Genomic DNA, 19916 nt, shown 5'->3' on the forward strand with positions numbered 1-19916 from the left:
ACCAGCCCAGGGATGGTCCTACCCACAAGGGGCCTTTCCCCCTTGATCACTAATTGAGAAAATGCCTTACAGTTGGATCTCATGGAGGCATTTCCTTAACTGAAGCTCCTTTCTCTGTGATAACTCCAGCTGTGTCAAGTTGACACAAAAATAGCCAGTACAGTATCTTAGGGTTTTACTGCTGTGAGTAGACACAGTGACCAAGGCAAGTCTTATAAGGGACAACATTTAATTGGGGCTGGCTTACAGATTTAGATATCCAGTCCATTATCATCAAGGTGGGAACATGGCAGCATCTGGGCAGGCAAGGTACATAAGAAGCTGAGAATTCTACATCTTCATCTGAAGCGTGCTAGTGGAAAACTGACTTCTAGGGAGCTAAAATGAGGGTCTTAAGCCTATGCCCACAGGGATACACCTTCTGCAGCAAGGCCACACCTCCTGATAGTGCCACTCTCTGGGCCAAGTATATACAAACCATCACATTCCACTTCCTGGCTCCTATAGGCTTGTTCAAACACATGTCTGTGGGGGCAATATCTAGCCATAACATAATAAAAATGGTACATTTAATCCAACTTTCAAAGTCCCCATAGTCTATAGCAGTCTCAACAATGTTAAAAGTCCAAAGTTCAAAGTCTCTTCTGAGATTCATCCAATCACTCAACTATAATCCCCAAAGCAAGACAGGAAAGCAGCTGGGTAAACTACAAACTCTGCATCTCGGCTGATATCAAAACTGGCTTCAGTTCTCAACTTCATTTTCATCTTTTGTTGACTGCAACAAACTTCTTTTCCTGGAATGGTTCCACTCCGTTAGCAGCTTTCCTTGGCAGATACCCTAAGGCTCTGGCATCTTGAAAATCCGTGGGGTCTCCAAGGCAACTTCAATGTTACCTTGGAGTAATGTTCTTGTTTCAATGTCTAGGATCTACACATGATCTTCTGGGCTCCTCCAATGGGCTGGTGTCACTTTTCCAGCTCTGCCCTCTGTAGCTTTCTAAGCTCAGGTTGATCTACTCCACTGCCATTGCTGTTCTTGGTGATCATCCCATGGTACTGGCATCTCCAGTACACCGTGGTCTTCTGCTGCAACTACACTTCACCAATAGCCTCTCATTGGCTCTGTTCATGGTGCCAGGCCTCAAATCCTTTGCATGATCCCTTCAGTCCTGGGCCATCAACTGCAACTGAGGCTGCACCTTCACCAATGACCTTCCATGACCAGTCACAGTACCAAGCCTCAGCTGCTCTTCATGACCCCTTCATATCTTCAAAACTAGTACCACCTGGGTGACTCTCACACATCGCTAAGTCCTGCTGCAGTACAAGGTACAACCTAGGCTATCTCTGGAACACAGCTTCTTTGTGCTGTCAGAAAACGATTCCCAGAAGATTTCACCTCAGTGATGCTGGCCTCTTCTTAATCACTGCTAATTTCTTAGTTCCAGCTAACCAGCATCAGTTGTCCCAGTAGTCCCTTTTATGGCCAAAGCTGCTGAGTTGTGCTGGGGCTGGAACATGCCCCTTGTTCTATTACAGTCTTACCAGCTTTTTGTTTTCCAAATCCTTCCTTGTCTGTCCTGGATCTTGCTCTGTAGATTGACCTTGAGCTCTGAGGTCTGCATGCCTGTCTCATGGGATTAAAGGTGTATACCACCACACTTGGACTTAAGCTCTTCTTCACTTAGAGCCTGTTCTATCACAGGCTGGCCTTGACCTCAGAGGTCTACAAGGCTTTGTCTCCTGGAATTAAAGGTGTGTACCACCATACCTGTATCTAAATTTATCTGGGTAGGATCTTGTCCCAAAGTTCCTTAATCTCTCATCTCCGAAAACATAGGATTCAGTTCCATTTCACTTCCTGGTACACCTTTAATACTTGAACCACATGTTTTATATTATTCCTTTCTAAGCTTTCTGTGCTTTTTAAAATGCTTGTTGTGAGACTTAACAAACAACAAAGTCTCTGTTGGGCTTTTTTGAGACTTCCCTTGTCAATTCAGTTAATATAGATTTCTTTATCTTAGCCTCAGGTAGACTCTTTATACAAGGGCAGAAAGCAGCCACATTTTTCACCAAAACACCACAAAAACAGTCTCTAAACCACATACTGAAATTCCTCTCCTCTGAAACCTTTTGGGCCAGGTCTGCACGGTTCAAATCACTCACAGCAGCAAAGTTTTCCATATTCCTAGTAGGATGGCTCATTAAGCCCTACTTAAAGCATTCCACAGCTTTCCAAATCCAAAGTCCCCAAATTTACATTCTTCCAAACAAAAGCATGGTCAGGCCTATCACAGCAATATCCTGGTCCCTGGTACCAACTTCTGTCTTAGTTAGGGTTTTATTGCTATGAGCAGACATTTAATTGGGGCTGGCTTACAGGTTCAGAGGTTCAGTCCATTATCATCAAGGTGGGCACATGGCAGCATCTGGGCAGGCATGGTGCAGGCACAGCTGAGGGTTCTACATCTTCATCTGGAGGCTGCTAGTGGAAGACTGACTTTTAGCCCACACCCACAGTGACACGCCTACTCCAACAAGGCCACACCTTCTAGTGCCACTCCCTGGGCAGAACATATACAAACCACCCCATCTGATTAATGGCCCAGGCTCTGTGAGCCCCCATGGTCCCAGGTTAGTTGACTCTGGCTTTTCCTGTGGTGTCCTTTGCCTTCCACCTTGCTTGCTTCTATTCACCACTTTTCCACAGGTCTCTCCGGACTCTGCCTGATGTTTGGCAGTGGGTCTGCTGCTGGATGAAGCCTCTCAGGAGACAGGATGTGCTAGGTTCCTGTCTGCTAAAAGCATCTTTTAACCAAAGCCACAAGGGTACCTTAGATGACTATGTCTAGTTATGTTAGCATCTGCCTTCGGTACCGTCACTACATGGCCATGTAATGTCAAAGTGGCCGTGAGGTATCCTTTCTTCCTTGCCTCTCCCTGTATTTGTCCTTTAGAACAGTGGTTTCCAACCTTCTTAATGTTGCCACTCCTTAAAACAGTCCCTCATATTGTGGTGACCCCGACCATAAAATTATTTCATTGCTACTTCATAACTGATTTTGTTGTTGTTATAAATTGTAATGTAAATATCTGATATGCAGGATACCTGATATGTCACACACAAACACACACACACACACACACACACACACACCCCAGAGTAGTTGCAACTCCCAGGTTTAGAACTGCTGTTCTAGGGTCTGGCAAGGGAACCCAGGCAAGTGAACAAAGATTCATATTACTATTTTTAAGCATTAAATGTAGAAATTAAGAGAAAAATAAATTTTACTTTTTGAATTTGGATAAAACCAGCAGTAGTACTCAAATCCAGCCACATATCAGGATCACATGGAGGATATTAGAAAATAGAGCGCCATGTAACGTCTATTATAAATATTAAATGCTAGGGAGAGGTGTTAAGTCATATTGTAACTGAAGTTTATAACTTTTGGACAAATGATTTGACTCTGGGTGTCATCGTATCTGTATATTAGGAAATTATGTTATTGCTGGCACCATAGAAGCAACTGAAGTGTTTGTGTGTAAGGCTGTAGGTACCAAGTGCTCAGCGAGTGTCCTTTCCACATTGTCACCAGCACCATTGGTATAGGATTGCAACCATTGATTCCTGTGGATTATTGTCACAGAAAGGAAGTCTGTATTCCTGAGCACATTTTATCTGTGATCTCTGTAATTTATACATATTGTCTTGTATTTACTGCGCCTTAATTTGGTATTTGGAAAAGAAATGCTTAAACATTAAAGGTAGAAAATTGATGTCATGGTTTTGGGTTCATTAAAAAAAGCTGTTCTATTTGTTGTCTGTAACATCCTGTATTTGTAAACAGGTTTTCAGATGCAGTAAAATAGCTGGTGTGAAAGTAGCAGAAATCACAGAGCTAATACAGAAAGCTTTGGAAAATGACCAGAGAGTCAGGTAAGTATCATTTTTCAAAATTATATGCTCTTTAAATTCTTGTTTTATGAGATTTTCTCATGCAAGGGCAGCCATATGATTTCATGCTTGCTCTTTAGTTAATCTCAGTTGTACATACTTGTGTTTGGTTGAGACTTTATTCTGAAAAGTTACAGAAGTGTCTTCTTTAAAAGTTAATATGTTCTTATGAAAGAAGAATCTAATAAATTAATAGAACAAACATGCTGGTTTGCCACTCAACTTCCTGTTACTTTAAGCAACTTCATGTTCTTGTTCTGTGGGAGCTGTGCCTTCCAGCTGACTTGAGAACTGGAGAATATACTTCAAGTACCTCACGCATGTGCAGCCGAGTTTCAAAAAATTGTTATGATGACTTTTATGTCTTGATTACTGCGGTAGTATTCTAGTTTGATTACTATTGCTGTGATAAAACACTGACCAGAAGCAACATAGGGGAGGAAAAGATGTATTTGGCTTACGTTTCCAGTTCCCAGTCTGCTGGTGGTGAGGGACCTGGAGTTAGGCTTCCTCACTACCCATGTAGCATTCTCTCTTAGTCAGGGAACTCACCCAGAGCCAAGGAGCTACAGCAGATCCAGAGGAATGCTGATGTCGGCTCCCAGGCCCATGCTTAGCTACGTTTCTTAAGACAGCCCAGGACCACCTGTCCAGGGAATGGTGCCCCTCACAGTGGGTGAGCCCTCTTCTGTAATTAACAGTTAGGATGCTCCCTCACTGATAGTTTTTGGTCTGGTCAAGGCCTCCCTTCTCAAGTGACTCTAGGCTGTGTCAAGTTGAGTTAAAGCTATCAATGTCTAGTAAGGAAGCAAGTCTAGTTACCTACCAAGGACGAAATAATTCGTTTTTTCTTTCGTCTTCTTATCTTCAAAACAACCACTACCAAAAACCCATCTACAGGAAAGAAGGTGGAAAATTTGGCTTTGCAGAGTCTATAGCAAACCAGAGAATCACAGCGTTTAAAATGGAGAAGGCCCCTATTGATACCTCCAACATAGAGGAGAAAGCAGAGGAGATTATCGCTGAGGCTGAACCTCCCCCACAAATGTAAGTGTATCTCTGTTGGCTGCTTTGTACAGTAATAAGATGCATAATTGTTTTGTTTTGGGTTTTTTCTAAGGCTAGAGTGTACATATTGATGTTTGTTTTGGGGAACCTCATACTATAAGAGAAAAATATGCCAAACTGAGTTGATAATGTAACATCTAGCTTCTCTTCCCTATCTCTAAAAATCGTCCATTTTTCTATTTTAAGAACCAACTAGCCGGGCGTGGTGGCACACGCCTTTAATCCCAGCACTTGGGAGGCAGAGGCAGGCGGATTTCTGAGTTCGAGGCCAGCCTGGTCTACAAAGTGAGTTCCAGGACAGCCAGGGCTATACAGAGAAACCCTGTCTCGAAAAAAACAAAACAAAACAAAAGCAACAACTAAGAGCTGGGGGATGTAGCTCACTGGTGCTGCACTTTTCTAGCTGTTTATGGCCCTAGGTTCCATTCCACCACTGTAAGAAAATGCAAACAAAAGCCAGCGTTCATTTCCCTCTGAGAAATGGCACTTCAGTGCTAATGACAATGACATGGCCAAGTTCTTTATGCATTGGCGTATAATCTTGAGATCATGTGCACTCATGTTATTTAGCAGCCCATAATATATTAATTCCTAAGAATTTATGGAACTCATGAAACAGTCTTTCAGGAAATTTGATTTCTTCTTGGTAGCTCGTTAAATAACAGTGTTGTGGATATTCAGTTTTCTTAACTTGTTAAAGTGTTTCTCAACCTGTGCTGTGGACTCCTGGAACTGCCCAGATTGGAGACGGAATAGAAAACTCCTGGGGTGACCTTGAAGATTCTGAGAAGGAAGAGGAGGAAGAAGGTGGCATTGATGAAGCTGTCATTCTTGATGATACAAAGATGGACACTGGAGAAGTTTCTGATATTGGGAGTCAAGGTAGGTGATGCTTTTAATGTGTAGAGACAGCTACAATTGAGATAAACGATAGACAAAGTTTTGTATGGAGATTATAGATCATACATAGGGATATTTCTTGTTTTGGAAGGCTAAGTATTTTAGCATTTAAACTAAATTTTAATTAAACGATTGAATAGAAATATTAATACCAGTTCTAAAAGAATGTTTTTATTTTTGTAAACTGGTGGTATGCTTTGGCATACTAGTGATACTTTGAACAATTTTTTAAAATTACATGTAGCCAGGTGTGGTGGTATACACCTTTAATCCCAGCACTGTGGAGGCATAGGCAGGAACATTTCTACATAGGGAGTTTCAGGCAGCAGGATTAGAGATCCTGTCTCAAAAACAAACAAAAATATATCCATGGGCATTTAAAGATTTTTCTTAAAGATTTCTTTCCTGCCAACAGCCTTGTTTAGTTTGAATCAGATATAAAAAAGCTCATGACATAAGCTAGAGAGGTGGTTCAGCTCTGGAGACACTTGGAGCTCAATCACAATAATCAGAGTTTGGATCCAGTACTCTCCATAATTCTAGCTCCAAGGAAACTGACACCATCTTCTGGCCTCTGTGGATGCCAGCACACATAGAGATACTGCACAGTAGTATTTTCTGTGGTAAGAAATTATGTACATTGGCTAGGGGCAGCAGCTTCACCTATTGAACAATTCTGTTTTAATTTATTATACCTAAGTACACGTAACTGACTTCAGACACACAGAAGAGGGCGTCAGATCTCTTACGAGTGGTTGTCGGCCACCCTGTGGCTGGTGGGATTTGAACTCAGGACCTCCAGAAGAGCAGTCAGTACTCTTCTCAGTTCTGAGCCATCTCACCAGCCTACTATTGAACATTTTAAGTGTGGCTTATCTGAGTTAGTATGGCCACATTGGTATATGGGAAACTTTAGAAGCCCCCAGAAAGGTCTTATGTATATGTATGTGCTCGAGTATGCCAGGGCTTGCATAGGGGAGTTCAGAGGAACTTGCTGGAGTCCCAGGAAGTTGTGAGTAGCCCAATATGGATGCCAGGAACCCAACTCTGGTTCTTTTGTAGGTGCATGCTTTTAAAGACTTCTCACTGAATGTGAGTGCCTTGAAGGCTAGAGCCAGGCATCAAATCTGGAGTTGCAGGCAATTGTGAGCTGCCCCCATGAGTGCTATTCCCTGACCTCATAGCAGTATGCACTCTGTTAACAGAAGGGAATTGCTACTTACAGCCTTTGGTGGTATTGTTTTGGCAGGGGAACAATGTTGGTTTAACCAGGTAAATGAAAGATCCTAATTAATTAGGACTACCAAGTGCTGCATAGAATCATCCAGTTGGTTTAATCATCAGTAATGCTGTTTCTTCTCACTATTATGGTGCTAGTATCTTTGCACATGTATTTCTCTTTTCATAGAGGCTGTTTGTGGTTTTAAGAACCCTGAGCAATGAAAGTGGGCCTAAAATAAGTAGGATGGTGAAGAAGGTAGAGCTTTCCTAAAACATGTGAACAAATAAAGATGAGACAACACACAGCCCACCAAATGGGTAAAGGGTTAATTTGCATACTTTATTTACACACATATATAATTACTGTTCAAGAGAAAAATGGGCAAACAAAGCAGTTTTCTACATTTTTCATGGGCAGCCCTGGTAGCAAGAATTAAGAGCATCCTGGCCTACATGTCCACTGGGGAAAAAGGAAAGAAAACGTTTATAGAAAACATCAATTTTTACAAATTTTCAGAGCTGCAAGGAGCTACTTAGAACAGGGTAAGATTTGGAAAGAGTGTCAGCCTCCAGGCAGTAGAGCTTGGGAGCTCCCTTAGCATGGAGATGGGAGCATTAGGACCACTGATGTGCTTAAGTAGTAAACTCCTTCTTTGGAATTCTCCAAAGGCGCCCCTATAGTGCTATCAGATAGTGAAGAAGAAGAAATGATCATTTTGGAGCCAGAGAAGAACCCAAAGAAAATAAGGTAACACATTTCTGGCCTCTTTCAAATATACATTAAAAGCTGGTTCTATAAAATGGGGCACCTTTCAGAGTCCCAGTGACCCAATCCAGGACAGATGGGATACAGTGAACTGTTTTATTACTTCATTCACAGAGCTCAGACCAGTACAAATCAGAAGGCACCAAGTAAAGGCCAAGGGAAAAGGAAAAAGAAGAGAACTGCTAACTAAGCTAAAGTGGTGGATCTGTGTGTGTGTGTGTATATATATATATATATATACACATATATATACACACACATACACTACTCAGTGCTAACAGCTCTGGATATTTCTTATAAGCTGAACTTCTTGATACATTGTTTTGTCCTTAACATTACGCTTTGAATAAACTTTCTGGAAAAGTTTTCTGTTGCACAAGCTTCCCAACTCATGTAAGACCTTATTTGTAAAAGTTGATAAATAAAATATCTCCATAAACTACTGTAACATGTGAGAGCCTAATGAGTTCTGCTACATTGAAAAGAGATTTGTCTACTTTTGGTTATTATGCTTGGAATAATCAATGCCAGAATTTGAAGGTCTTTTTCCCTGAAATATTTTAGTTTTATAAAATCTTTTCCTACTCCCCACTGTACAATAAAACAAATCAAATTTATTTCTAAATGACATCATTCATATTTTTACCTCAAATTAACTTTGACTTGCAAAGATTTCCAAATCAGTTTATTCTCAATATCGTGACAGTTGGCAGCACCAATGTTAACAAACCAATTAAAATTATCCAAATAGACACATGTACAAAAGATATACAAATTAAAACCATTTTAAAAGCAATGGATACCATAATTTGTCTGTGGCTATACCATCTACATTCAGAAGTGATTGTGAAACTAAAACCCGACATAAAAACTGTACAGCATGGACTCCGAGCGACCCCTGTTTCAAACAAAGCCGGCAGTCTTTCATTCACACACTTAGTGTCTCTGGTGGGTTGAGAAGAGAAACACTGTGATATCTGTTGAGCAGAGAAAAAAAAAAACTTTTCGTAAACATTCATTGGGGAGATTACATAACAATTCATGTACCCCAAGACTGGAGAAATGCTATTTTTACTTGATTTGAGACTTAGAACACACTCATCTGTTCCCTGACCCTTCTCTTACCAGAAGCAAAGGCACAAAAGCTTCCTAATACTTAAGAGCCTACTGAGGTAGCTGTGGCAGATTACTGGATTCTTCAACAAGAATTGGATTCTTACTTTGAATGCTTGTACTTTTCCCGTATCGACTGTTGGGCATGTTGTGGGGCTTTGAGGTAGGTCTGGTGAAGGTCCACAAGACAAGGCTTAAGACTTTCCAGGGTATATCCAGTCTGTTGTGCCAATGACTCAGGCTAGAGAAGAGACAACCATTGAGTTTTTAGTAACAGCACAGGGCATGGACCACAAGCTCACAGTTGATCTAAATATTGGCACTAATCTTTGACAGGATGTTTTGTTATTTCTAAATGTTGCTCCCCTAATTCTTCACTCAGGGTGCCCCCCAACCTTGTTTTAGCTCACTCACTCCATCTTTTACTTTACCATTTACTTCCCCTGCTAGCAGCAGGTGGATGGCTCAGATTCTTGAAGCAGAGCTTTCAATGCACCTTTATAGCTAAGATTTCAGCCCACGTCAAAGCAGCACCCATACTGGAGAAGGCAACAGTTAATACACACCCAACTCTGTCCTGTGACTGTGTAGAGAGCTAAGTGAAAGGCAGCTCCAGCAATAAGTGAAGGCAAATACTTAAGGTACGGGTCAGCATCTATCAAACTCAGTTCTCCCAAAAACTGAAATGAAAAACAAAACAAAACCCAAACTTTTATAATCACACATAAGACTCAGATTTTGAATCCTTGCTTCTTGACCAGTTTCTATTGTCTTGGATACTCACTGGTTCTATCAGCCCTGAGAAAATTATTTCAATGTTTTCCTCTGTTCTCGGCTTACATTTCTCTCCCCTAATATACTAAGCCACTAGTTAGTGCTTTTCCAGCATGGTCACTTTTGGGTATTCATTGGGAAATTCTCTCCTGAACCTCAGCCCCTATCCATGGACACTAGATACTTAAATCTCTTACATATAAAAGATACATGCTATTTTCATAAGTTAATGCTATATACATAGAATATCACTAAATTACTTGTAATACAAAATAGACAATATACATATGATTGGTGTGTGCCTATCCAGTACATGGGCAGCTACGTTTAATGCCTGTTCATTACACCATAAGTGCAGAGCCCACAGATGGCCATAGCATTTTCTGTGTATTGGAGCATTAACTGTCCGAAAAGACTTAGGCAGTGTTATATGACGAAACCAGTGCTTGCCCCTTAATTACAACCTAAAAACAACCCCCAAACTGGACTTACCATTGCTAAGCTTTCAACCTTACAGTTTGCAGGCTGCAGGTGTAGGAAGTACTGGGTAAGGAACTGATTTACTGTTGGTGCAGCCAAGTCAAAAGCAAGGACTTTCAATACTAGGTGCTCCATTCTCAGAACCTGCTTCTTGGAATAGGTATCGTCTGTAATATACACAAACTCTGCTACTTCTGGGGGGTATATTTCTTCAAACTTCCTATAACAAAAGCAGTTGTGAGTGAGTTTATTCAGAAGGTCTTGTCTTAATCTAAAGCGCAAAGACTGTAGACTCCACTCACTTCCATCAACCACATCCCACTGACAGCTGACGGACATCTCTAGCTGAGATGGTTAAAACCAATTCAAAGGCCCAAGTCACTAAAGGACTTCTGATTTGCCTCCTGCACATAATATTTCCTGGTGGAAGATAATGCTTATACTCCAGAAAGCACTTTATTGCAGAAGAGCCACACTTTCAAACTCTTAATCTAGTATGATAAAATGTGGTTGGCCTATGCTCATTCAAGGCATGTGAAATCCAGATCTAGAAAGCTTTATATTTTAGATCAAAAAATAAGTTTCACTCTCTGTTCAGAATCATCCCACAGCCATTCCTAAAACTGGGGGTTGAAGAGATGGCACATTGGTTAGAGTACTGGCTGGGACCCAGGTTCAATTCTCAGTACTCACATGGTGCTCTTAACAGTTACATCAAGCTTAGGGGACGCAATGACCTCTTCTGCCTCAGCAGGGACCTCACATGTGCTACAGGTATACATGCAGGCAAAATGTCCAATAAAATATAAATGGGGGCAGGGGGTGGGGGACAGGGAGTAGTGAGTGATGACTTTGAACCAAACTAGGTGGACTTACGAAGCTAGCAGCATAGCAGCTGTGCCCACAAGCTGAAGCTTCCCTCTTAACACAGACATGGAGGAGAGGAATCTATCAATGTAGTTCACAGCCAAATGCAGGGTCTCATTCTGTAGTTTATATTCTTCTCCCACCTCAACCAGCCAGTCCACGAGAATGGCCCGCATGCTGTTAGTGATGTCTGGCTGCCTCTTCATGTAACCCACTTTAGGTTTACATTTAACCTGAAGGGGTAAAAAAAAAAAAAAAAAAAAAAAAATCAGTGTTAACGTAATTTATCAGGTGACTTCATCATTCACAAAGATGCATACACCATAATCTTAAGTTTAGAGTAACTTGCTAGTAGTTAGCAGGCGTCAGCATTATCCTCTCTGCTTCACTGAGCCATTTGTAACGAGCAGAGCCTTACCTCCATTTCCCTAAGGTACGTGTGAATGTCTTCTTGATAGTCAGGTACTTCATTAACGTTCACTGGCTTTTCTTCTAAGACAATAGACATATCCATAGCATGTGGTGATTCTGTGTGCATGATATTAAAACCAAAGTATTTATCTCTTCCAATCAAAAACACCCTAATAGCAAAGCATCATAGAACATCTTATTCTGGTTTTAGGACTTTTGTCAAAGCTCTAGGGTAACCTTAGTCCCAAAACAGAAATAAATGTATGTATGTACACCAGTAGGCTACTAAGAGGACTGAGAATTAAAGTATCATCCTCCACAGAGATGAGCAGATGAAACAATGGTTCTTTTAGGACAAGAACTTAACAGCAAAGTTTTAAAATAATTATTTTTGTCTTAAGAGAGACTGCAGATCCCACGGGTTGCCATAGTCAGATCATAATGAGGGAGTCATTAGAATCAGGTAAATGGCATGATTAACAATGTTAGTAAAGATGTCAAGTTTGTCATATCATGTTCAAACACTGATCTGTAAGGGACTTGGTATTTGTTAAAATTGGGTCTCATTCTAAAGGCTAAACTGGCCTGAAACTGACTCTGTAGCCCTAGGCTGGCAATCTTGCCTCAGCCTCCTGAGTGCTGTTTATAGGCATTAAATATACTCAGCTCTAGTTTTTACCATTTCAGTTATCTTGAGATGGGGGAATCTGTGTAATAAACTGTTTCCATATACTCCTTCCCCATCAGCAGAACTAAGTAAACTAAAGCGGCTGGGAAATGGCTTAGTGCAGTGCCTGCTGCATACACCTGAATGAAGATATGGCTTGCATTCCCAGCACCACACAGAAGCATTATCTGTAACCCTAGGAGTGGGAGAGGAAAAGGGTTGAAAATAGTCATATCCCTGTGGCTTGATGGCCAGGCTGCCAAATCGCTGAGCTCCAATGAAACCTTTTATCAAGAAATGAGATGGAAGAGTGGTTGAAGATACCCCAAAGTCAAGTACTCCACTAGTCTCTACTTGTACCAGCACAGGCAAGCACACCCCTTCTGCTGACACACAGCATAAGGTAGAGTGTGACAGATACCAGTATCTCTGGTCTCCACACAGTGATGTCATAGTAACCGCAGAGCTGTCTACAGCAGCTATTTTGCCTTCCATGTGTCTGATCTACAATCTAATGAACATTCAAATAAGTTTAAACGACGAATGGCAGATATTGTAATGCTTAAAACTGTAGCCTCGAGGAGCACTCTTAGGACTGGGATGTTAAGAAGTGAGTCAGACATAAAACTGAAATCTATTCTCCCAGCCAAACATTTATAAAGTCAATTTAGATAGATATTTATGATATAATTAAAATTGATGTTGGTTTGCAGTGCCCTCCTGCCGGTTAGCCGGTTAAAGATTTGAGTCCTTTTATAGGTCAGTACTAGTCATGAGATTGCAGTAATCTTAACTCACTGTGCTATGATCCGGTAAGACATAATCTTAAAACTCAAAATATCAAGATTAGTTTGAGCTACAGGTTGAGACCTCAAAATAAAAGGCACAGGCTTGGTGGTGGTGGTGGCACATGCCTTTAATCCCAGCACTTTGGGAGGCTGAGGTAGGTGGATCTCTTAGTTCAAGGCCAGCCTAGTCTACAGAGTGAGTTTCAGGACAGTCAAGGATACTCAAGAAACTCAGAGGGGTAATAGAAAGACAGAAAGGAGGGAAAGAAGGAAGAGAGACTGGTAAAAATAAAAAGCAACCTTACCAAAACTGCCATCCATTGGATAGTCAAGAGGTGTCAGTGGTTTTCTTGCTCCGGGTAAAGAGACAGCTGCATTAAAAGCCAGGGCATCTTCACACTCTGTTTCTTTAAGCTCAGCTGGCCTCTTCTGAGTCTCTTCTGCTTCATCCACATGAATGGTGAAAGCAGGCTGTTTACTGACTGCTTTCCATGAAGGACCAGCAGTGACATGCTCATCGTTTATAGGAAGGTCCTTAAGAGGAGCAACCTAAAGAGGAGGAATCTTTTTTAATACAACTTTGCTTCTAGCCCCGTGGGTATCAGCTTTTAATTCCAAGTTCATGAGGCAAAGCCCAGGTAAAGGTGTGTAAATCGGATTTCTCACAGCCATTTCTACAAAGGCTTCTATAAATAGAACGGATTGGAATTCCAAACTAATCAAAGACTAAAGTTAGGGCAAAGAACTGAGTCACAACTTTAGCCCCAGGGTGGAGCAAAACAGCAAGTCTGGCTAAAATGGCGGATTTACCACGCAGAATACTTGCTTTATGTCCTTCCCTGAAGTAGTAATCTGGGAAGCAGATGGTGAGGGGGAAGGGATCTACATCCTAATGCAATGCCTGGCTTTAAAAGTGGAGGGAAAGGTACACAGCTGGGGGAAGTCGACACGCGAGTGGCAACGCTTGGTATGATATGACCCCGGGCATTTTTTGGAACGCGGCGCCACTAGTGCTGAAGGGCGGTCTACACGGGTCGGCAGAACTCGTGGGACTATTTGGTACTAGAAACGCCCGGACCGCGAAGACTGCAGCCCGACTCCCCCTGGAATGCTCAGCGTGCTTTCCGGCCCTCTGGGCTGCTAAACCCAGGACCGCAATCGCCCGGCCCTCCTCCAGACCCCCGCGCCCTATTACCCGTCGAGTCTTGAGCTTCTGCTGCGGCGCGGGTCCACGCACGTTCCCGGCCTTCAGCACCGCCTGTGCCCGCGGCTGCTGGGCTGGCGCCAGTTTTTCGGGGTTGACATTCTCTTGGTCTTCCTGATGCAGCGAGAGCAGGGCTGAGCCCGCATCGCGACCCGACTGCCTCGAGGTGCCCGGCATCGCGGCTCCTGTCGGGTTCCGTCGGCGGCAGAGCGTGCACGGCGCCCGCCGCTCCGGAGCAGCGCGGGACCCTGGCGGCCGACCCGCGGAGCAGAGGCTGCAGGCGGGAGGAGCGCAGAGCCCAGGAGCCGCGAGCTGCGCGCCGCCCGCCGGCTGCTAGTCTTGTAGTTCAAGTAGCCCGCGACTATTGAAATAGACCAATGAGGGCGGCCGGAGCCCGTGACGTCACCGGAGCGCCGGTCGCCGCGAGTGAAGGCCCGACGGGAATCTTACAGGGCGGGCGCCTGAGGACGCGCCTGCGCAGAGGAAGGCGGGGCGGGCGGCCGCGTTCGGCCGATCTCTGCTGCTCAGCGGATCTGTAACCTCATAGGATCCTGCAGGAGCCGCTGGGCGGTCCAGACAAGCCCTCCGGGCTTCGAGGTGTCGGCCTTCGCCTCAGCTAAGGGGTGAAGCGCCTTCCCCTGGTCGCTGGGTGGCGCCTGGGCAGGAGCGTATGGATCTGAATGACAAGCTGCCCCGTCCCGGGTACACTACTCCTTTCTCTCTCTCTCGGTGATGCTGCCATACAACACAGGGAAACGCTGGAACTTTTACTGTTTACTATTGCTTCACCTCTCCTGTATATTATTTGTTTGTTGTTTGATTTTGAGGCAGGGTCTCATAATGCTGTCCCAATTGTCCTGTGACTCACTGATATCCGTTATCAGAACTCACTGATCTGGGATTAAAGGCGTGTTTCTATGCCCCGCATTCCAGTAAACTACCCCACCCCCACCCCCAATTAAAGATGGATTAATTTAAAATGCCAACTTTAGCTATTGTTGATAACAAGTGGTGTACTACAAGAAATTCAGATGTCCATTAATTTTGCTAATCCTTGGTTGTGACATCAGACCATGAAGTTCCACTGACCCAAATAGATATTACATTTAGAAATGAAGTGCATTGTGATGCATACCTTTAATCTCAGAGTTTCAGATCTTAGAATTCAAGTTAGTTCCAAGTCAGCTATGTAGTGAGATGATGTCTCAAAAGTAGAAAAAAAAAGTGTTTATAAGAAAACCGGGCAGCCAGGAGGCGATGGCCAAGCCTTTTATGGGCATCTCAGGAGGCAGAGGCAGGTGGATCTCTTTTGAGTGCAAGGCCAGCCTGGACTGCAGAGTTAGTTCCAGGTCAGCTACACAAAGAAATCCTGTCTTGAGAAACCCTGTCTCGAAAAACAAAACAAAACCACAAAAAACAAAACAAAACAAAACAAACCACCAACCCAAACACACACAGAGAAATATATACAAAACCTAAATAAATATATATAAATAAAGACACAAGTATATTACCTTAAATGTTCACATTTAATAGTTAAGAATCACACAAAATATAATAAAATGTAATTATTGTTTTCATAACTACCTTTTGAAAACAAAAGACAGCTTATTTTCTCTTATTTAATAGTCTAAAACTTTCAATGCAATAGTCCCCTGAAATGAATGACTAAAAGATTTTCTTTTTCCCCTCACGTACACAATAAAAAGGACTTTCATGGATGCTCGTAGGGGGAATCTTAGAGGCCGTCACTCTTCTGATTACATGTGGGACATCCATCTGAGGTTCCTCAGGTCTGATCAGGCTCCGCTTGCTTCTCCGACTGTCCTGTTGGGCCTACCTTGTTTATCTTTCATGCTGCATCGAAGAAAGAAATCAGTGTGTTCTGGTCGTAGCTGTCGAGAATCTCCAGGAGCATGGGTACTTTGGTTTTTACATTAGTGCCTTTGAACTTAAATTTATCTATGAAAAGATCAGTAATCATACCTAGGAAGAAAAATATTATTTCTTGTTATTGATTAGTTCTTTTAACAATGCATGTGGCATTCTCTCACCACCTGAGACTCCATTATTCAACACATACAAGCCTGGAAGAGGTTGGTGCTTTTAAAAACAGATGTGTATGTGGAGAAGGTTTGAAGCAACTTTCAAGACATAAATATTTGATAACCTTCCTAACAATGGGTTGCAACTGCTGACTTAGACAAGCCACTGGCAGCCATTCTGAATCTCTGTCGGTGCACACTGCATCCCAGCCACTGACTGCTGCTCCATTAGGAAGAACGGCTGAACTGAAGCACTCCACCTATGGGCTGACTGGGTGCAGAGGTCTGGGAAAATTACTGCACCTTGGAGTTTTCAAGATGTAACACAGAGACAACTCAAGTTGTCTATTATTTATACAAGACCCTTGAAAAAAAAGTATATTTTAGGAAGAGAAAAAGAATATTATACCATGGATGGTATTGGTCCAATAAGACTGAGTGCTGATACCTGCTAACAGAATGGCAATGCTTTTACAATAAAGTAAACAGGTGAATACTTGCACTCAGTGGGATTAAAAAAAAATAGAAAAAGTTTCGTGTCAGTTTAAATCAGGTTTTATCATGAAGTCAATCAGATTAAGACAGATTTTGCTGGTAAATGATTTACAAAAGTAAAACTTTGGTTTTCAAAGCTGCTTCCTAGATTTTGGAATCACAGATAAGAGACGATAGATCTGCAACACCATTATGTAAGGATATTGTAAAAGAGACCCTGTGCTTGGCATATAGTGAACACTCAGATATCAGTACTGTTCATCTGTGAGAAAGTCTTGGGTGCATAATAAATTCTGTAGGCAGGTTAGTGGATCAGTATGGGCTGAGGACACCAGTCGTGATGGCCCCAGGCCTGCATGTCAGGGAGAGAAGGGCTTAATGAAGGCTTTGCCACTAACTAGGTATGCGAGAGCAAACTTTACTCCCATATTTTATCTAAAGATTACTGAAAATGAAGATAAAATCATCTCCCTTGCAGAGCTGCTGCAACAGTTAAATATCTCAAGAAAGAGAGTGCAGTGTGCTGCGCACAACAGACCTTAGAGAAGGACTGCTATCTAAGCTTTTGCTTACTCTTCCCTCCCTCCATCTCTGTCTTCCCTTCCCTTGGTCTTTTTTCCTTTTTTCAATACAATCTGTAACATACCCAACTTATCACCAAATAAGACAAGTTTTAAGCTGTTAACTTAAAGATCACATAAATATTCCTACTAATTTTTGCCTAAATAGATTAAATGCTGAGTTTTTTATTGTAGCAACAGAACCTGAAAATCACTGTGAGAAACAGTGTGGATGTCTAGGCTGTGTAGGTTGCAACACCTTTTCATTATACACAGATGTTCACACACTTTCACATTTATTTGCATTTTAAAGTAAGGTTAAGATGTAAGGCCACCTTGGAAAAATACATAAATATTTTGTACAATAAACTGGTTGCCACAGGCTCGTGGCTGCTGTAGTCTCTGCCATGTTCCTTTCATAGTTATTTGGCAAAACAAACAAACAAACACCCCCCCCCTCCCAAACACAAAACACAAAAACAGACAAACAAGTAAAAAACCCCAAAGAACTGCTGAAAAGAAGCAGAGCAGGCTTTTCTGGAAAGGCTTTTCTGGTCTACTCACCATAGAGTCTTTCAAGATGTGCAGGCTGCTTTTTGTATTCCTCTTGTAGATGATCTGCCTCTTCTAGAATACATCGATACTCTGGAGTCAGAAAGTCTGTATTTCCCTCATGAACCTGCAATTCCTTATTAAAAATGAAAAGGAAATAGAAGCGCCTTAATGGTCAGGTTTTAGTGTGTAACAATGTGCTTATAACTTAGAAGCCCGGAGGAGCTCACAGTCATGTTCACGGTCCCACTGGCACACCCTTACCTTCAAGGCGTCAACTAACTGCACTTTCTTAGCCAGAAGCAGCTGATACTCCAGCTTCGGGTGGATTAGCTTTAAAGTGTGCTTGACAGACACTTCATTTATCTCTACAAGAAGTTAGTCAGCCACAGTTAAGTCACTTTCACGAAAAACATTGCTATTAAAACTGCAAAAATTGGAATGAACAATTTCCTTTTTTACCGTATGATATGTTGAGATTAATTTTCCTTTTTGTAGCTTCTTTAGAAAGCACATCTTTTAGGATGGATATTGTAGAAATGTTGTCAGATTTAAAAACTCCTTCTCCTTTCCTACAAAATCAATATATTTTTAAAGAAAAGTTGTAGGAGCAAATGACCCCATAAATACATACTTTTAGCTAGTGTTTAGATTTCATTTGATTTTACATGATCTGTATATATCATTAAGGTAAAGCATAGACATGTATTCTGACCTTTGCCATACCAAGTCAGCTTCTGAACTCAAAACTAAATATCCTATTACACACATACCTCTTAAGATGAGAAATTTTGATTTTCTTCGTGGACATTAATATTGCCAATAGCAAACCTCATATATAAAATGTATTTAGAATTGCTTATTCCCACACATACACACATATGTTTTTCCTTAATATAATTACACAAATAAATTGTATTACTGTATGCTTTATTTTAAAAATAAACCTGGTATCCAACCTGAGAGAGAGACATCTGATATTTTTCAGGAACAGCATTTACTGCTACAATTTACGTTCTCAGGACCCTTAGTTTTCTTTAGGAATCTCTACTTCTCATGCTAGAAAAATGAAGCACACTTGTAATCTCAGAAATTAGAACCCCCACCAAGGACACGGATAAACTAATAAGGTTCAAGCTGCACTTTCAGATATTTGGGACACAATGAAAATTTAAAATCTATGAGTTTTGAGAATTAACTATTTTTCAAAGATATAGAAAACAGTCTCAACAACATCATAGCAAAAAATGTCCCTAAGTTAGTCAAAGAAATGGCAGATACAGAGACAGTCAGAATGTTAAACAGACAAGGCCAGAAAAGATCAATTCCTTGTCAGTATAGTTAAACCACTAAATGTTTAGAACAAAGAAAATTCAACTATATTTGAAAGAAGCAAGAAAGAATCATCAAATCACATATAAAGGAAGGCTGATCAATAACAACAGATTTCTCGAGGGCAACTTTAGAAAGCTAGAAAAGAGTAACTGCCAACCCAGACTACAGCTCACAACAAAGCCATCAATCATAATTGAAGAGGTAAGAATTTTTTTTCATAATAAAAACAATTCATGACCATTAAGACAACTCACAGAAGATACTTGACTGAATTCTCCAACTGAAGAAAAAGACAACACATATATGGGGCCCCAGGGAAGAATAAACCACTTTTGAGTAATAATAGTTAACCAGGAGAGAAAAAGAAAACACTAAAATACTACAAAATGAACAAAAGGACAGGCAATCATATACAGCTTTCCGTTATAAATCTGAATATTAATACTCTCAATTTCTTAGTCACCAGTCAGAGACTAACAGAGTTGACTGAAATTCAGGAACTATCTACCTGCTGTCTCTAAGCTCATATGTCATGTCACCATCAGAGACAGAGGCTACTATGGGGTAAAAGGAAGGAAAAATGTATCCCAAGCAAATGACGTAATAAGCAGATGTCACTGTTCTGAAATCTGACAAAATTGACTTTAAGCCAAAACTAGTCAGAGAAGATAAAAAAAAAAAAAAAAAAAAAAAAAAAAAAAAAAAA

The 19916-nt window shown here is 41.5% G+C and overlaps 3 protein-coding genes across 3 annotated transcripts in view; 1 reads left to right on the top strand and 2 right to left on the bottom strand.

Annotated features, from left to right (window-relative positions):
* Positions 1-8536, top strand: part of Exosc9 (exosome component 9) — a 15294-nt gene extending 6758 nt beyond the window's left edge. Inside the window, exons 8-12 of the mRNA XM_021158643.1 lie at positions 3858-3946; positions 4865-5011; positions 5733-5914; positions 7823-7901; positions 8034-8536. Of these exons, the coding sequence (XP_021014302.1) occupies positions 3858-3946; positions 4865-5011; positions 5733-5914; positions 7823-7901; positions 8034-8109 (573 nt within the window). The 3' untranslated portion in view covers positions 8110-8536. The remainder of the gene's footprint in view (positions 1-3857; positions 3947-4864; positions 5012-5732; positions 5915-7822; positions 7902-8033) is intronic.
* A 51-nt stretch (positions 8537-8587) lies between these two features.
* Positions 8588-14538, bottom strand: Ccna2 (cyclin A2). The gene is made up of 8 exons (XM_021158644.1): positions 14215-14538; positions 13325-13568; positions 11572-11681; positions 11163-11386; positions 10299-10506; positions 9599-9712; positions 9140-9273; positions 8588-8896 (listed from the first exon to the last, which is right to left on the bottom strand). The coding sequence occupies exons 1-8, from the start codon at positions 14398-14400 to the stop codon at positions 8848-8850; spliced, it is 1269 nt and encodes a 422-aa protein (XP_021014303.1). The 5' UTR covers positions 14401-14538; the 3' UTR covers positions 8588-8847.
* A 1229-nt stretch (positions 14539-15767) lies between these two features.
* Bbs7 (Bardet-Biedl syndrome 7) overlaps positions 15768-19916 on the bottom strand; it is a 35688-nt gene continuing 31539 nt past the window's right edge. Inside the window, exons 15-18 of the mRNA XM_021158072.2 lie at positions 18338-18447; positions 18140-18243; positions 17888-18011; positions 15768-16209 (exon numbers count right to left, since the gene is read on the bottom strand). Coding sequence (XP_021013731.1) covers positions 16076-16209; positions 17888-18011; positions 18140-18243; positions 18338-18447 — 472 coding nt within the window. The 3' untranslated portion in view covers positions 15768-16075. The remainder of the gene's footprint in view (positions 16210-17887; positions 18012-18139; positions 18244-18337; positions 18448-19916) is intronic.

This window comes from Mus caroli, chromosome 3, assembly GCF_900094665.2.
Source record: "Mus caroli chromosome 3, CAROLI_EIJ_v1.1, whole genome shotgun sequence".
In the NCBI taxonomy this organism is placed as follows: Eukaryota; Metazoa; Chordata; class Mammalia; order Rodentia; family Muridae; genus Mus; species Mus caroli.